We start from the raw sequence: 12,755 nt of genomic DNA on the forward strand, positions 1-12,755 counted from the left end.
GTGTAGTATTGGAATTCAGATAGAGCCAGCAAGTTAAATTTCAGTTCATTCCTTCGAGAATACAACTTAAAGAAAATTTATTATTATATTACTCAGCCATAGAAAGAAACAAAATTGAGCTATTTGTAATGAGGTGGATAGACCTAGAGTCTGTCATACAGAGTGAAGTAAGTCAGAAAGAGAAAGACAAATACCGTATGCTAACGCATATATATGGAATTTAAGAAAAAAATTGTCATGAAGAGCCTAGGGGTAAGACAGAAATAAAGGCACAGACCTACTAGAGAACGGACTTGGGGATATGGGGAGGGGGAAGGGTGAGCTGTGACAGGGCGAGAGAGAGGCATGGACATATATATACACTACCAAACATAGGGTAGATAGCTGGTGGGAAGCAGCCGCATTGCACAGGGAGATCAGCTCGGTGCTTTGAGACCGCCTGGAGGGGTGGGATAGGGAGGGTGGGAGGGAGGGAGACGCAAGAGGGAAGAGATATGGGAACATATGTATCTGTATAACTGGTTTACTTTGTTATAAAGCAGAAACTAACACACCATTGTAAAGCAATTATACCCCAATAAAGATGTTAAAAATAATTATATAGACTTCATAAGATGAATAAAGGAGCATTCTTCAAAAAAGAAAAAGAGAAAATTTATTATTGTCTTTTAACCACAGATCTGGCGAAATCAGTGGTCCTGAGAAAGCCTTAGATTATTAAGTTTATTCAAGATTATTGACAATTCTTGTGTACATGTTCAAATTATTTAGGGTAAATTTATAACCACTCCTGATCATTTGTATGATTAGAAGCAAGTCGTTCTGCCTCTGAAAGTGAAATGAATCATTCCTCTCTGAAAGCATATTGGATATTGGAATCTCACAGTTCTTTTTCTCTTTTGGTTTACTTGAGGCATTTAATCTAAAAGTAAAAATTTTACATTTGGGGTGTTACCTGTAAGAGAGGACTTTTATACTATGAAGGAAAGGTGCTAAGGCCAAATGTCTTCAAGTTTCGGTAGATTCTGTATTAATGTCCTATGTCTTCATTACAAAAATCAAATTGTAATTAATTTTGCCTTTGCCTCTCGCATTATCCTGGGTGACTAAATCAGTGATTCCGATTGCATATGAGAACACCTGGAGAGATTTTTTAAAAGCTTGTTCCCTAGCCTTATACCCCCTAGATTTCTAAGTGGAGGCCTGGGAAATAGTATATTTAAAAGCTCACCCAGCTTATTCTAATGTGGTCAGGGCTAAGAACCACTTCATGAGGACGGTGATCAAGTTACCTCGTTTCTCTGTCTCTATTCCCCTTATAAATATTTATTCATTGAGTGAATGAACAACTCACCATGGAAGTAGATGTAGGCCCAATTTTATATACTGCTTTTTACTTTCATTTGCTGGTGAAAAATTTACCTTTGGCGTTATATACACTTTAGGAACATCAGTCTTTTCTTTTCTTTTTTGGCCATGCTGCATAGTTTGCGGGATCTTAGTTCCCCGACCAGGGATTGAACCCTCCTCAGCAGTGAAAGTGTGGAGTCCTAACCACTGGACCGCCAGGGAATTCCCAGAAACCTCAGTCTTAAATATGCAAAATAGACAGAATCTTACAATGAACTTGTGACCCAACTGGATTTTTGCTGGCCCATCAAGAGAGGACAAGTCAATTCGAGAATGATGGAGGTGTCTGTGTTTCTAGGGAAGTCACGTTCTGGTCTTTGTTTTATAAATACACCCTTTACATCTGGATCTTCCTGGAGTGTTCCGATTCCTTATAATCTTATTCTTTCCACAAAGTTAAATTTGTTAAATATATTAAAAATGCATTTTAATTCATTTATTTCCTGAAACCAAATTTATGAATCCTAAGAAAAAAGTGTTGTGCTGTCTCCCAATTTGATGTTTGGAAAATATTGCTATGCCTATAGTAGTTAGAATAGGTGACTTTAATTTAAATCTGGGGGGAAGAGAATAACACCCAGTGTTCATATTTTACATGTAAAAAGCTAGAATCCCTGAACCCTGGAACGTCATCTAATTTGTCCAACTATTTTACCTTCGCTGTAGAAGGTGATATTTTCAGCTCTAATTAGCTGCTTGCCTAGAGCTAATTTTTCTTTGAAAACTTCCTGGACAGTAAATAGAAGAGAGGTATATTAATTTCTTTCTGGCTCAGAGGTGGTCTACTTTTGGCTCTTGTAGGAGTGATATCACGTCTGTGGCCCCGTGTGGTATATGGCCGGGCCCATCTGCCACTAGTCCCTCTTTCATCCTTCCCCTCACTTCCTTTGCCCTAGCTTCGGCCCCACTGAGCTGTCACTCTGAGACCCAGGTAGTGGTCACAGAATTACGGATAAACCACAGAGAAGCTGCAGAAGGTCCTGATGGTGTCTGCTTGCATAATGGTTCTAACTGCCCCCTTGTATGGAATTGCAAAACGTTTTGAGCACCTCAGAAGGAAGGCACTATGTAAACGTAAGGTACTTTTTATTAGTTGTCTATTTGTGCTTATTATTAGCAATTTAAAAATTGAGAACGTCAGAGGGATAGTTTGGTTATTTCTTCGGAGTTGAGACCTGTGTTTTAGGCCAGTGCCTTTCCATATTATTAAATATCGTATCAGTGTTTTCTATCAAATATTATTTTAAATTTTAAGGCTTTGCATCTTTGCTATTTGATTGGAATGAATAGTTTTCTTATGTATTTAACTTTCTGTTTGAAACTAGAATGGCCGCAGATTCTGGTGATACAACACCTAGAAATAGAACTCTTTGTGGACAAAATTCTTTTGCTGTGTAATAGGGCAAACTTAGATCTGCACGCAAGGGAAATAACACATTTTCTTAGCCAAAGACAACAGGTGTTCTGTATTTTTGGTTTTATTAAGGGAAAAAAATTATTAATTCTGAAGCTAAAGACTAAATCTAACTGGCACTAGTATATTCAATTTTACTGTGAGGTAACACTTGAGAATCCTTTATTCTGTGAATGATGCCATCACTTTTTCTCACTCCTACACAGCAGCTGTGCACAGTGAGCACACTTCACAGTAAAGACTGAGGAAACTTTCTTTCTTTCCTCTTTTTTTTTTTGTTCGGCCACATAGCTTGTGGGATCCTAATTCCCTGACCAGGGATTGAACCTGGGCCTTTGGCAGTGAAATTGCCAAGCTGTAACCACTGGACCACCAGGGAATTCCCTTTTAGGAAACTTTTGTTACCGTCTGCTAAATTCTAAGATGTAGAATCATTTTTAGGTTGATATATGGAGTAGGATTCTCAGTTTTCTCACTTCTAGATGTAATCATTTTGAGAAAAAAAAAATGCTTCTAAATCAAAATATACATTTCTAAAATGCCCTTGACATTTTAAAATGTAAGCCAAAAGTGGAGATTCAAGTGTACTTGTGTAAGTATTGATGTCATATAGTTTTAGACTTAAACTCGAACATCTTTTATAAAGAATCTATGTATATGTTTACATAGGAAATCATGACCATTTGGATGAAGAAATGAGAGTAGTGTAAATTTATAGGGCTACTTCAAATCTTCATCCTTTAAAAAGTTTTTTCTGTGATATGCTTAGAAGCCACTTTTATTTCTACCAAATCAATAGTGAACATAAGAAAGTCAGGTGATGGTAAATATTTTGCTTATTGAAGGGGTCAAAGGGTGGTGGTGCTTCCATTCCACTAAAGTGCTTTAGTTTAGGTTGAGAGTGTTACACAAGGAGAGAATTAGGTCTGAAATTTACTTCAAGGGTTCAGAGTATTGTAAAGGGAACATAAGATGGGAAAACTGGCACTAAACGCATTGAAGTTTTGTTTCTCAGTTTAAGAGGTGGCCCTGGAAGACCGTGTGATACTGTATTATAGTATTTGCCTGTTATACCCTGGAGAATGTCCAGGGTCACTTTGGAGTGTGTGACTTGGGAGGGATTTAGTGTTATCGTCTCCTTTCTTCCATTCTCTGACCCTTTCTTTTTTTCCATGGTCCATGTTTCAGTTATTTTTTATGTCAGTCATTGTAGGAAAGTCCTTATCTCCACAGTAAATATCACACGTTTGGTGCATCTGAGCTGTCTAATATGCCTTCCTCTTGCTGCTTTGTCAGTCTTGCATTTTTACTAGCTCTCTCAGTGTCTGAATTAGACGCTCTCCCGGGCAGCAGATTTTCTAATTGCTTAAGCTCTGAAGTTTGCCAAAGAGCTAGAACTGTTCCACATGACCAGGGTATCAACTTGTGCACCTAATGTGCCTCTAACCTGAGAACAAAATTTCAATAATTGCCAAGGCTTCCTTAACACATGTCTTCAGCAAACTGGACTCTGACAGTGCTTCAGGTAAACGCCCGCCATCCTTTGTCTGGTTCCCTGCCGAGTGACTCTTTGCAGGGCTATCTTAGGAATTCGGTTGGCATTTCTTTTGTTCTTTGTTGACCATTGACCAATATGACGGTGGCTTCCCCTGCTTTTGTAACGTGGTGGCAGGAAGGAAGGGAGGAAGGAAGGACAGGGGTCGTTGCCAATACCCGATGGAGTGGACTGGGTTTGGAGAATGCAGAAACGGGGCCCCTTGTCCTTACTTCCGCTTATACCCCCTTATCCTAGTCACTAACAAGATATGTTTCTACATTCATAGGATGTCTGGAGTTTGTGTGTGCTTGCTTGTTTGTGTTATCCTTGGGAAATGTTCACTAACGACTGCTTGGGGTGTGAAGGTAATCGCTATTCTTCTATTTTCTGATTTCTGAACTTCAGGAGAAGGTAAAACTTGATGCTGAAAGGGAAAAACTAGAGAGGCTTCAGGAGCTTTACTCCGAGCAGAAGACCCAGCTGGACAATTGTCCTGAGTCCATGAGGGAACAGTTGCAACAACAACTGAAGAGGGTCAGTAGCAAACAGGAATGTGCTAGTTGTTTTCTGTTTTTTTGTTTTTTTCAATTAAGTTCCACTTACCTATGACTTCCTCCTTCACGTAGCATAAATTTGCATAAATTCTGGTCATTAGATACGTTTTAAATAGAAATATGCATGCTGACCATATATATTCCATGCTAATCAGTTGAAAAATTCCTTGTTGGAATCCTTTGCCTCATTAATAATGCAAAAACCTTTCCCAAGTCCTTTTTTGTAACAAAAGAGAGCTACTACTGACATGTAACCAACAAGACTGTAGCGTTTAAATCGGCTGATGTCTTTCCCTGCATCCTGTTCTCTGCTGCATCTTGAGTCCTGTTTGCCCTCGAATGTTTCTTTTTTTCCTCCTCTTGATTTTATACTCCTGTCCACAAATTTTTCCATTCTCTGATTTGCTCCCCACCAACACTCATCATTTTGTTTTTCTTTTCCTTTCTTCTTCTTAGTGACCTTGAACTCATTAGCATGATCACAACAATCAAACAAGACCCAAGATGCAGGGCATTCAACATTTTCTCACACAAGCTTCATATTTTTTAAAACTTCGTGAAGCATAGATCTTCTAGTTGAACTTTATCAGGTTATTCTTCGATCTCTAATGTTGGCAGTGTTGAAACGACCTCGATACTTATCTTCCTAGGTGGAAAGTTTTGCAGACACTAGCAAGGCCACTTGATATTTCATAGCCACTTGACAGCTGTATTATTTGCTCTAAACAGCAGCCCAAATAGACTGTGACTCTGGAGAGGCAGTCGTTAACAGTCTTGGACCTCTAAAGGAGCCTAATAGTAATTAGTCCTAAGTCAATAGCAACTTATGCTTCCACATGAGTAGGAAAGAAGACTAGTTTTATTCATATTGCTATGTCTGTACCTTCTTGGGCAACTGGGAAAAAGTCAGTTAAGATAGCACACCCCTGAAAATGTTTAAGATGACCTTGAATACAAATATGTTTGATATCTCTGAGTATCACTAGGTTATGAAAAATTACAGTTGAAACTTTTCAGTGTATTGTACAGGTTGAATGAAGAGTACCCAGTACAGACAGGTGACACTACAGTGTAACGGTTCTAATATTTTTAATTTTTTACAATGTTGGATCAAAAAAAGTTTCAAAAATGTTTCTTCCCCTTTACTCATTTTATTGTGTACAGCTTAATTTGCTATAAGAAGATAAAACTTCCTGCCCCTCAGTGTCCCAAGGCTCTGAAAGTCTTAAGATAAAAAATGATTGGAAAAAGAATAGTATTTGTAAAATTATTTTAGCTTGTAATTTTTTTGTGTTTATGCCAGTTCACAAAAGAGATTGGGAAACTGGTTTTTTTATATTTGTTTACTGTTTTTCAACTTGCCTTATTGCTGAAGATTTTACATAGTCACCATAATGCTTTATGTAGTCAGAAGCATGGTTATGTATTTTGTTCTTCCCTTCCTTTAGTTATCCAGTTATTGTTTGTATTCTTCATAAATATTGCTTCAAATAAAAATTGATATATTCTATTAATAACCTGGAGTCAGCATGATATGAATTACTTATTTTGTAATTAAGTAGTTACAAATTACTTAATTTGTTTAATCTGTTAGATTCTATAGGATAACTCATAAATATGTATATGTTCAAGAATTTTGACTACAAACGAGGAAAGGAAATGATACAGACAGCCTATTCCATTAACTGAAGGCAAAGACTCCTTCCTCTTCCTTTCCAAGCAGAGTGCAAAATTCTTATCATAAAACCCCTTTCCTTAGGAGAGAAAACTGGTTCGTGCTAGCTTCTGTTCACCTGATACTAAGAGAACTACTAATTCTGTTTTCCAGGGAAGGATGATGACCAAAATAACTCTTCACCAGTCCTTTGGCTTAATCAGTAAAAAGTTCACTTATTTCATGAGAAGTCCATTCATACTGGAACTTCCTGTCTTATCACAACTCATTTCCCTTCAGACTTCGAACACTTCAGAATAGCACTTCATTACAAAGCTTTCCCCAAGGCATTTAAGCTAGATTCGATAAAGTTGATTTTATTACAAGTAACTTCATTAGGCAGCAAGTCAGACAAAATAGAAAATAAATGAATAGGAAGAAAATCATTTTCTTAAACTGTATTCTGTCTCAAATACTTAAGCCAAAACTGTAGAATGATTCTGTGCATGCAGCACTATGGATTTATGACTGGGCTTCTGACCCCTAAATCATTGCTTTAAAGCAGAATACAGTTTTCATCCGATGTTGATTGCATGGCCCATGGTTTAATGTAGTTGATAACGGGCTCACCAATCGAATTGTTCCCTGGGATACAAATAGTGTGAGAAAAAAACCCTGAAGAAAATTGAGCCTTGCATCTGCTGGAGAGGACTGGCTAGGATAGTATTGTGGTGTTTTGGTATTTACTCAGCTGAATGGTTGATTTCGGTCTCTTGATCTTTAAACAATTCTGTTCAGTGATATCTACAATTAGCCTTTTTTTTTTCTCACTAGCTCTGCAATGAGTTTATCCTTTAACCTTGGACAAGTCATTCAACCTCTGTGGGCCTCAATATCCTCCTGTATAAAATGAGAAGATCGTACTACATGATTTCCATTGTCTTTTTCCAAATTCCAAAAGTATGCAAAGAAGTGTTTGACTGTAGCACATAAGATGGAGAAATAGTAACAAACCCTAAGCTCCATTTAAATTTGCTTTCAAAATTGACCTTAAGCGGTCATAAGATTATTCCTGTAATCTCTCCTGGCCATTCCACGTCTAGTCTCTTCTTTCTGTTCCTCTACTAGGCAAAGAAAACATAAAGTTGTACATGTAAACTTCTGCCATATACATTCTCAAAAGTTATTGGAAGGAAGAAAGGAATTCCGTTGAATTTTCTTTAGCACAGCTGTCTTATTTCCTTTCACGCCTGGCCTTTGAACTTGCCAGCCAGTAGAGATTTGTCATGTTCTTTTAGTGGAGAAGTTTAGTTAAAATTTTCACTCAACTGGTCATACACTTGACTTTGAGCTTCCTGTATATATTATTCTGTGCTCAATTAAACTACTCCTGCCCCCAAATTCCATCTCTTGAATTCTTATTCTTATCTAAAATCTTGTAAAAGTTTTTCCCCTCCCAAGTTGTTTTTCTTTCACAGTGTAAGTTTATATACACACGTTTTAATGGTTTAGATAACTTGATCAGATGACTACACCAGAGGAATCTGAGTGCTGAGCTAAGCTTTAATTTTCAACTTTCCTGCCTAGTGTGCTATTATTTTCATGTAGTGGTTTAAATATTTACTACAAATAAATTAATGGCTCTGTGACCTTCATGTGGTTAAAATAGCATATGTTGCACATTAACCAGATGTGGAGTAAGCCACTGACTAGCATAGTGTATATATTGTGAGCCATATGCCCACTTTGAATGAAGATTCTTTATAAACTAAAAAAAAAAAAAAAGCCTATTCAAATTTTTATCTCAATAAGCTTTAGCTGCAAACCAAGTTTAATTGAAAAACCTTAAAAACTTGAGTATGGAGGCCTGTATGAATAAACATATCACTGATGTTTTAAGACTACAGATATTTTGTTTCAAGACATAACACTAGTGTTATGTCTCAGTTCCTTTAGCAGTGACTAGATTTGGTCCACATCCATTAATTCCTGTAGAAGTTATAAGCATGAAATGTCTGATAAACTTGAAATGTCACCCAGTTACTTGAAACCAAGACCACTTTACATTTGGCCAGTTAAAATATAAAGGAGCCTTAAGAAATGCTGAATATGTTTTTCAAATTGTTTTTCCTGTTCTTAGGCTTTGAGAATACACTGTCTGTGTTGACATAATAATCTTGTTGCTATAGTGTTGGTTGTAATTTCATGGTAGCACATAGTCCTTCTGTGAATCATCCCCAGAATAAACTCATTCCAGAAGATAGAAAAATATTCCATTTGATTAGAAGACTTATATATAAGTTTATCACTTATATAAAAACCAGGGGAAGGGGTGGTGTGTTTAAATACTGATATAGATCTAATTTATCATATGTTTATTTATCCAACTCTTTTTAATGTGTCGACTGAAAAAAATGCCCTGGCACTTTTACCCATGTAGTGCTATGAGCCATGTAGCCTAGCTGCCTTTTTCTTTTATGGTCATTAATTGTTTATAAATCATATTTTTAAAAAAATCTTCTATACATACCACATTTACAGTTCTGTCAAAGGCTCCCAAAATAAGGAGGTTTTTTTGTGTGTGTGTGGTTTTGTTTTTTAAGTAGATGGGAGAACAACTCATACAACATGCAGCAGTCTCTGCTGAGATACAGATTCACTCCTGTCTTCAGACATCTCAGAGGTTGGAGAATGCCTCTTCTAGACTATCTGACTTCTGTGATTTCTGTTTGTTCTTAAATGTCCTGAAGATTATTCCTAGAATAATCTTAACCTTTCAGTTAACCTTTCGAGTGCTTAACCTTTCGAGTCATTCTTTGTGCTTGATGAAGGCTTTGGCTCCTACTGTTTCTAATAAAAAGGTTTGTAAACAATTTTAAGGGATTCACAGAAGCCCAGTTTAAGAACTCCAATCTTCAAATGTTTTTGCTGACTTCTCCCTTCATTAAAATTATTTGAGGGCTTCCCTGGTGGCGCAGTGGTTGAGAGTCCACCTGCCGATGCAGGGGACACGGGTTCGTGCCCCTGTCCGGGAAGATCCCACATGCCGCGGAGCGGCTGGGCCCGTGAGCCATGGCCGCTGAGCCTGCGCGTCCGGAGCCTGTGCTCCACAACGGGAGAGGCCACAACAGTGAGAGGCCCGCGTACCGCAAAAAAAAAAAAAAAAATTATTTGAGCATGCATGCCTACATATACATACATATAGGTTACATTATATTATAAATGTATATATTATATGTATTGCATACATGCTCAAAATATATATATTCTTTTAAAATAATGTACATATACTACTCTACTTGAAAGTACATTAGAGAACATTTATTGAGAATTTGTAAAAGAAGAGGAAAAACTAAAAAAAATATAAAGAAGCTCTAATATTCCTTCCTCACATCCCAGTGCCTTGTGTGGTATGCCATTTGAGGTACATATATTCCTCTTAGAGACCTCTGATCTGTTATGTATGCCAACTTTTTTTTTTTTTTTTTTTGCGGTACGCGGGCTTCTCACTGTTGTGGCCTCTCCCGTTGCGGAGCACAGGCTCCGGACACACAGGCTCAGCGGCCATGGCTCACGGGCCCAGCCGCTCCACGGCATGTGGGATCTTCCCGGACCGGGGCACGAACCTGTGTCCCCTGCATCGGCAGGCGGACTCTCAACCACTGCGCCACCAGGGAAGCCCATGTATGCCAACTTTTGAATTTTTTTTTTTATAGTCAACAACTTGGGAATATTGAATTTAATCTTTATACTAAAGTCTCATTTCATTTGAAAATTTGTGGAAAACAGGAATTTTTCTCAAGAGATTATGTCACACCTTTGGTCTGCAGATAATGTTTAGGTTATTTATTGAATTCTTTTTATATTTCATGATCCATTTTAAAGCCACCTGGTAGATTTAAAGCAAGAATTCCTACAACCACAGAGCAGTCTAAAACCAGTGGTGAAATAGATGCTGCCCTCCCACCCCTACCCCAGTCCCTTTCAATTTCATCGTAAAGTCACTGCTCTGGGGTTTAACTCCAGAGAGAGGATTATCATGTTCTAACCCTGGTCAGTGTTGTAAGTGGAAAGACATTTTGGTCTTTTTGCTTTTAATAATTTTTTTCTTCCCATTAAGAACGCTGCAGCTATTCTGGTGTGTCTTGTTTTCATTCTCTTTCCTCCAAAGGATGCTGACCTGTTGGATGTGGAGAGCAAACACTTTGAAGACCTGGAATTCCAGCAGCTTGAGCGTGAGAGCCGTCTAGATGAGGAAAAGGAGAACCTGACCCAGCAGCTCCTGCGTGAAGTGGCTGAATATCAACGGAACATTGTTACTAGAAAGGTACTTTTGCCAGGTGTTGTTCAATGTGAAAAGTCAAAATATACCCCTTGCTATGTGACAAGAATGATTATTAACATAGCTGTAGCGTGTGTCCATCTGTCTGTCTATCTGTTATAGCTGAATATCTTTGTGTGTTTAACCACGTGTCACATTTGGCAGATCGTGGAGCCTGCCATTTACATGCCAAATGGTGCTCCCAACTAGATAAACCAAGACTTGTTATACTCATCGTTGCTTGATGCTGTAGATGCATTTATGAATAGAAATGTGAAAACAAGGTAGAGAAAATCAGAAATCTAGATATTTGTTTTAAATTACTTGCTTTTGCAATCATAGTAACTGGATTTAGAATAATTCTACGAACAGTCTCTTTTAGAATGCCTCTGTTCCCATTGCCCAGTAGTTCTCACAGATGGCTGATAGTTTACTACTACTAGAAGCAGCCTCGTGGAATGCTATGCAGATGACCGCCTCCATCCAGCCCTGAGCACCCGGATGTCCAGTCCAGAATTCAACTCCTGTTCCAGAATTTAGAATCGCACCCCTGTGCTCTGTACTAAACTGATAAAGTTGAGGGAGAGGATGGAGAAGGTGACTTCTTAAGCTTTCAGTTTAAATAAGAAATTCCATTGTTTTTTCTCATGAGGCATCTCCCAAAATGATGCCAAAAATTCATTTATATTCTAACACAAGATTTCCTGTTGACTTCCAGGTTCTTGAAATAGATTTTGAATCACTTGGCCTTAGGTAAAGAAAAGCCTTGAGCTTGTCAGTTCAAAGAAACTGCTCATCGTCTCTGGGTAATAATCACTGCCTACCTACCATCAGTGAAATGTGGTCACTGTGCTTCAGGTTATAACACTTTTTCTCCCTTTCCAGGACAGACTGGAAAACCCTTGAATGTCTAATGTACATCTCTATGGTCGTTTTTTTTTTTTTTTTTCCTCCAGGAAAAAATTTCTGCATTGAAAAAGCAAGCTAATCACATTGTCCAGCAGGCTCAGAGAGAACAAGATCATTTTGTGAAAGAAAAGAATAACTTAATAATGATGTTACAGAGAGTAAGTATTTCCTTTTCAGCACTGGTTGCAGTAAAACACAGGTTCCAACTCAGGGAAGGTTGCTTCCATCAAAGTAAGTACCTTTTAATAAAGAATAGTGAATTATAATTTGAGAAAGAATTTTCTATATACATTTTTATTTAATCCTCCACATTAATGAGCTGATGCTCTGAATGATTAACTATAATACAGAAAATAAGCAAAGACATTTTATTCATGCTTCTTCCACAGTGTGAAAATCCAAACTATGAAAAATCTGTATGTTTTCTGATTTTCTTCTTTTAAAAAGTATCATATTTTTCATCAGATAGGTAAAACATATTCTGCTCTTTTTACTGCTCTCAAACATTCTGGCTCAGTTGCTCTGTTGTTTTGAACTCCCATTATTTGCATGTGGGTCTTCCTGGCAAAGGCCCAATAAAAATCCCAACAGATTTTTTTGTAGAAATTGACAAGTTGATGCTAAAATTTGCAGTTGATCTTCATTATTCATGCAGTCTGTATTTGTGAATCCATCTGCTCACTAAAATTCATTTGTAACCCTAAAATTAATACTTGTCATGCAGTCATGGATGGACAGGCACAGAGCAGTGAAAATTTTGAGTCACTCAATGGACATGCATGTTCCCAGCTGAGATTGAACAAGGCACTTCTCTGCCTTCTTGTTTTATTTCTCTTACTGTAAACAAGTGTCCTTTTTGTGGACCGTTTAGTGCCATGTTTTCACATTTTTGTGCTTTTTGGTGATTTTGCTGTTTAAAGTGGCTCACAGGTGCTGAAGTATTGTCTGGTGTTCCT

The 12,755-nt window shown here is 37.7% G+C and overlaps 1 protein-coding gene across 10 annotated transcripts in view; it reads left to right on the forward strand.

Annotated features, from left to right (window-relative positions):
* Positions 1-12,755, forward strand: part of PHLDB2 (pleckstrin homology like domain family B member 2) — a 129,032-nt gene that overhangs the window by 82,776 nt on the left and 33,501 nt on the right. For 8 of the 10 annotated variants that reach the window (XM_027104395.1, XM_027104377.1, XM_027104410.1 and 5 more), the window contains exons 6-8: positions 4,767-4,895; positions 10,741-10,896; positions 11,847-11,957. In XM_027104395.1, coding sequence (XP_026960196.1) covers positions 4,767-4,895; positions 10,741-10,896; positions 11,847-11,957 — 396 coding nt within the window. The remainder of the gene's footprint in view (positions 1-4,766; positions 4,896-10,740; positions 10,897-11,846; positions 11,958-12,755) is intronic. The other 2 variants (XM_027104438.1, XM_027104420.1) reach the window with 1 other exon arrangement.

The sequence above is a fragment of the Aethalodelphis obliquidens genome, unplaced genomic scaffold (assembly GCF_003676395.1).
Source record: "Aethalodelphis obliquidens isolate GAN/ISIS:26980383/991018 unplaced genomic scaffold, ASM367639v1 scaffold1, whole genome shotgun sequence".
Lineage (NCBI taxonomy): Eukaryota > Metazoa > Chordata > Mammalia > Artiodactyla > Delphinidae > Aethalodelphis > Aethalodelphis obliquidens.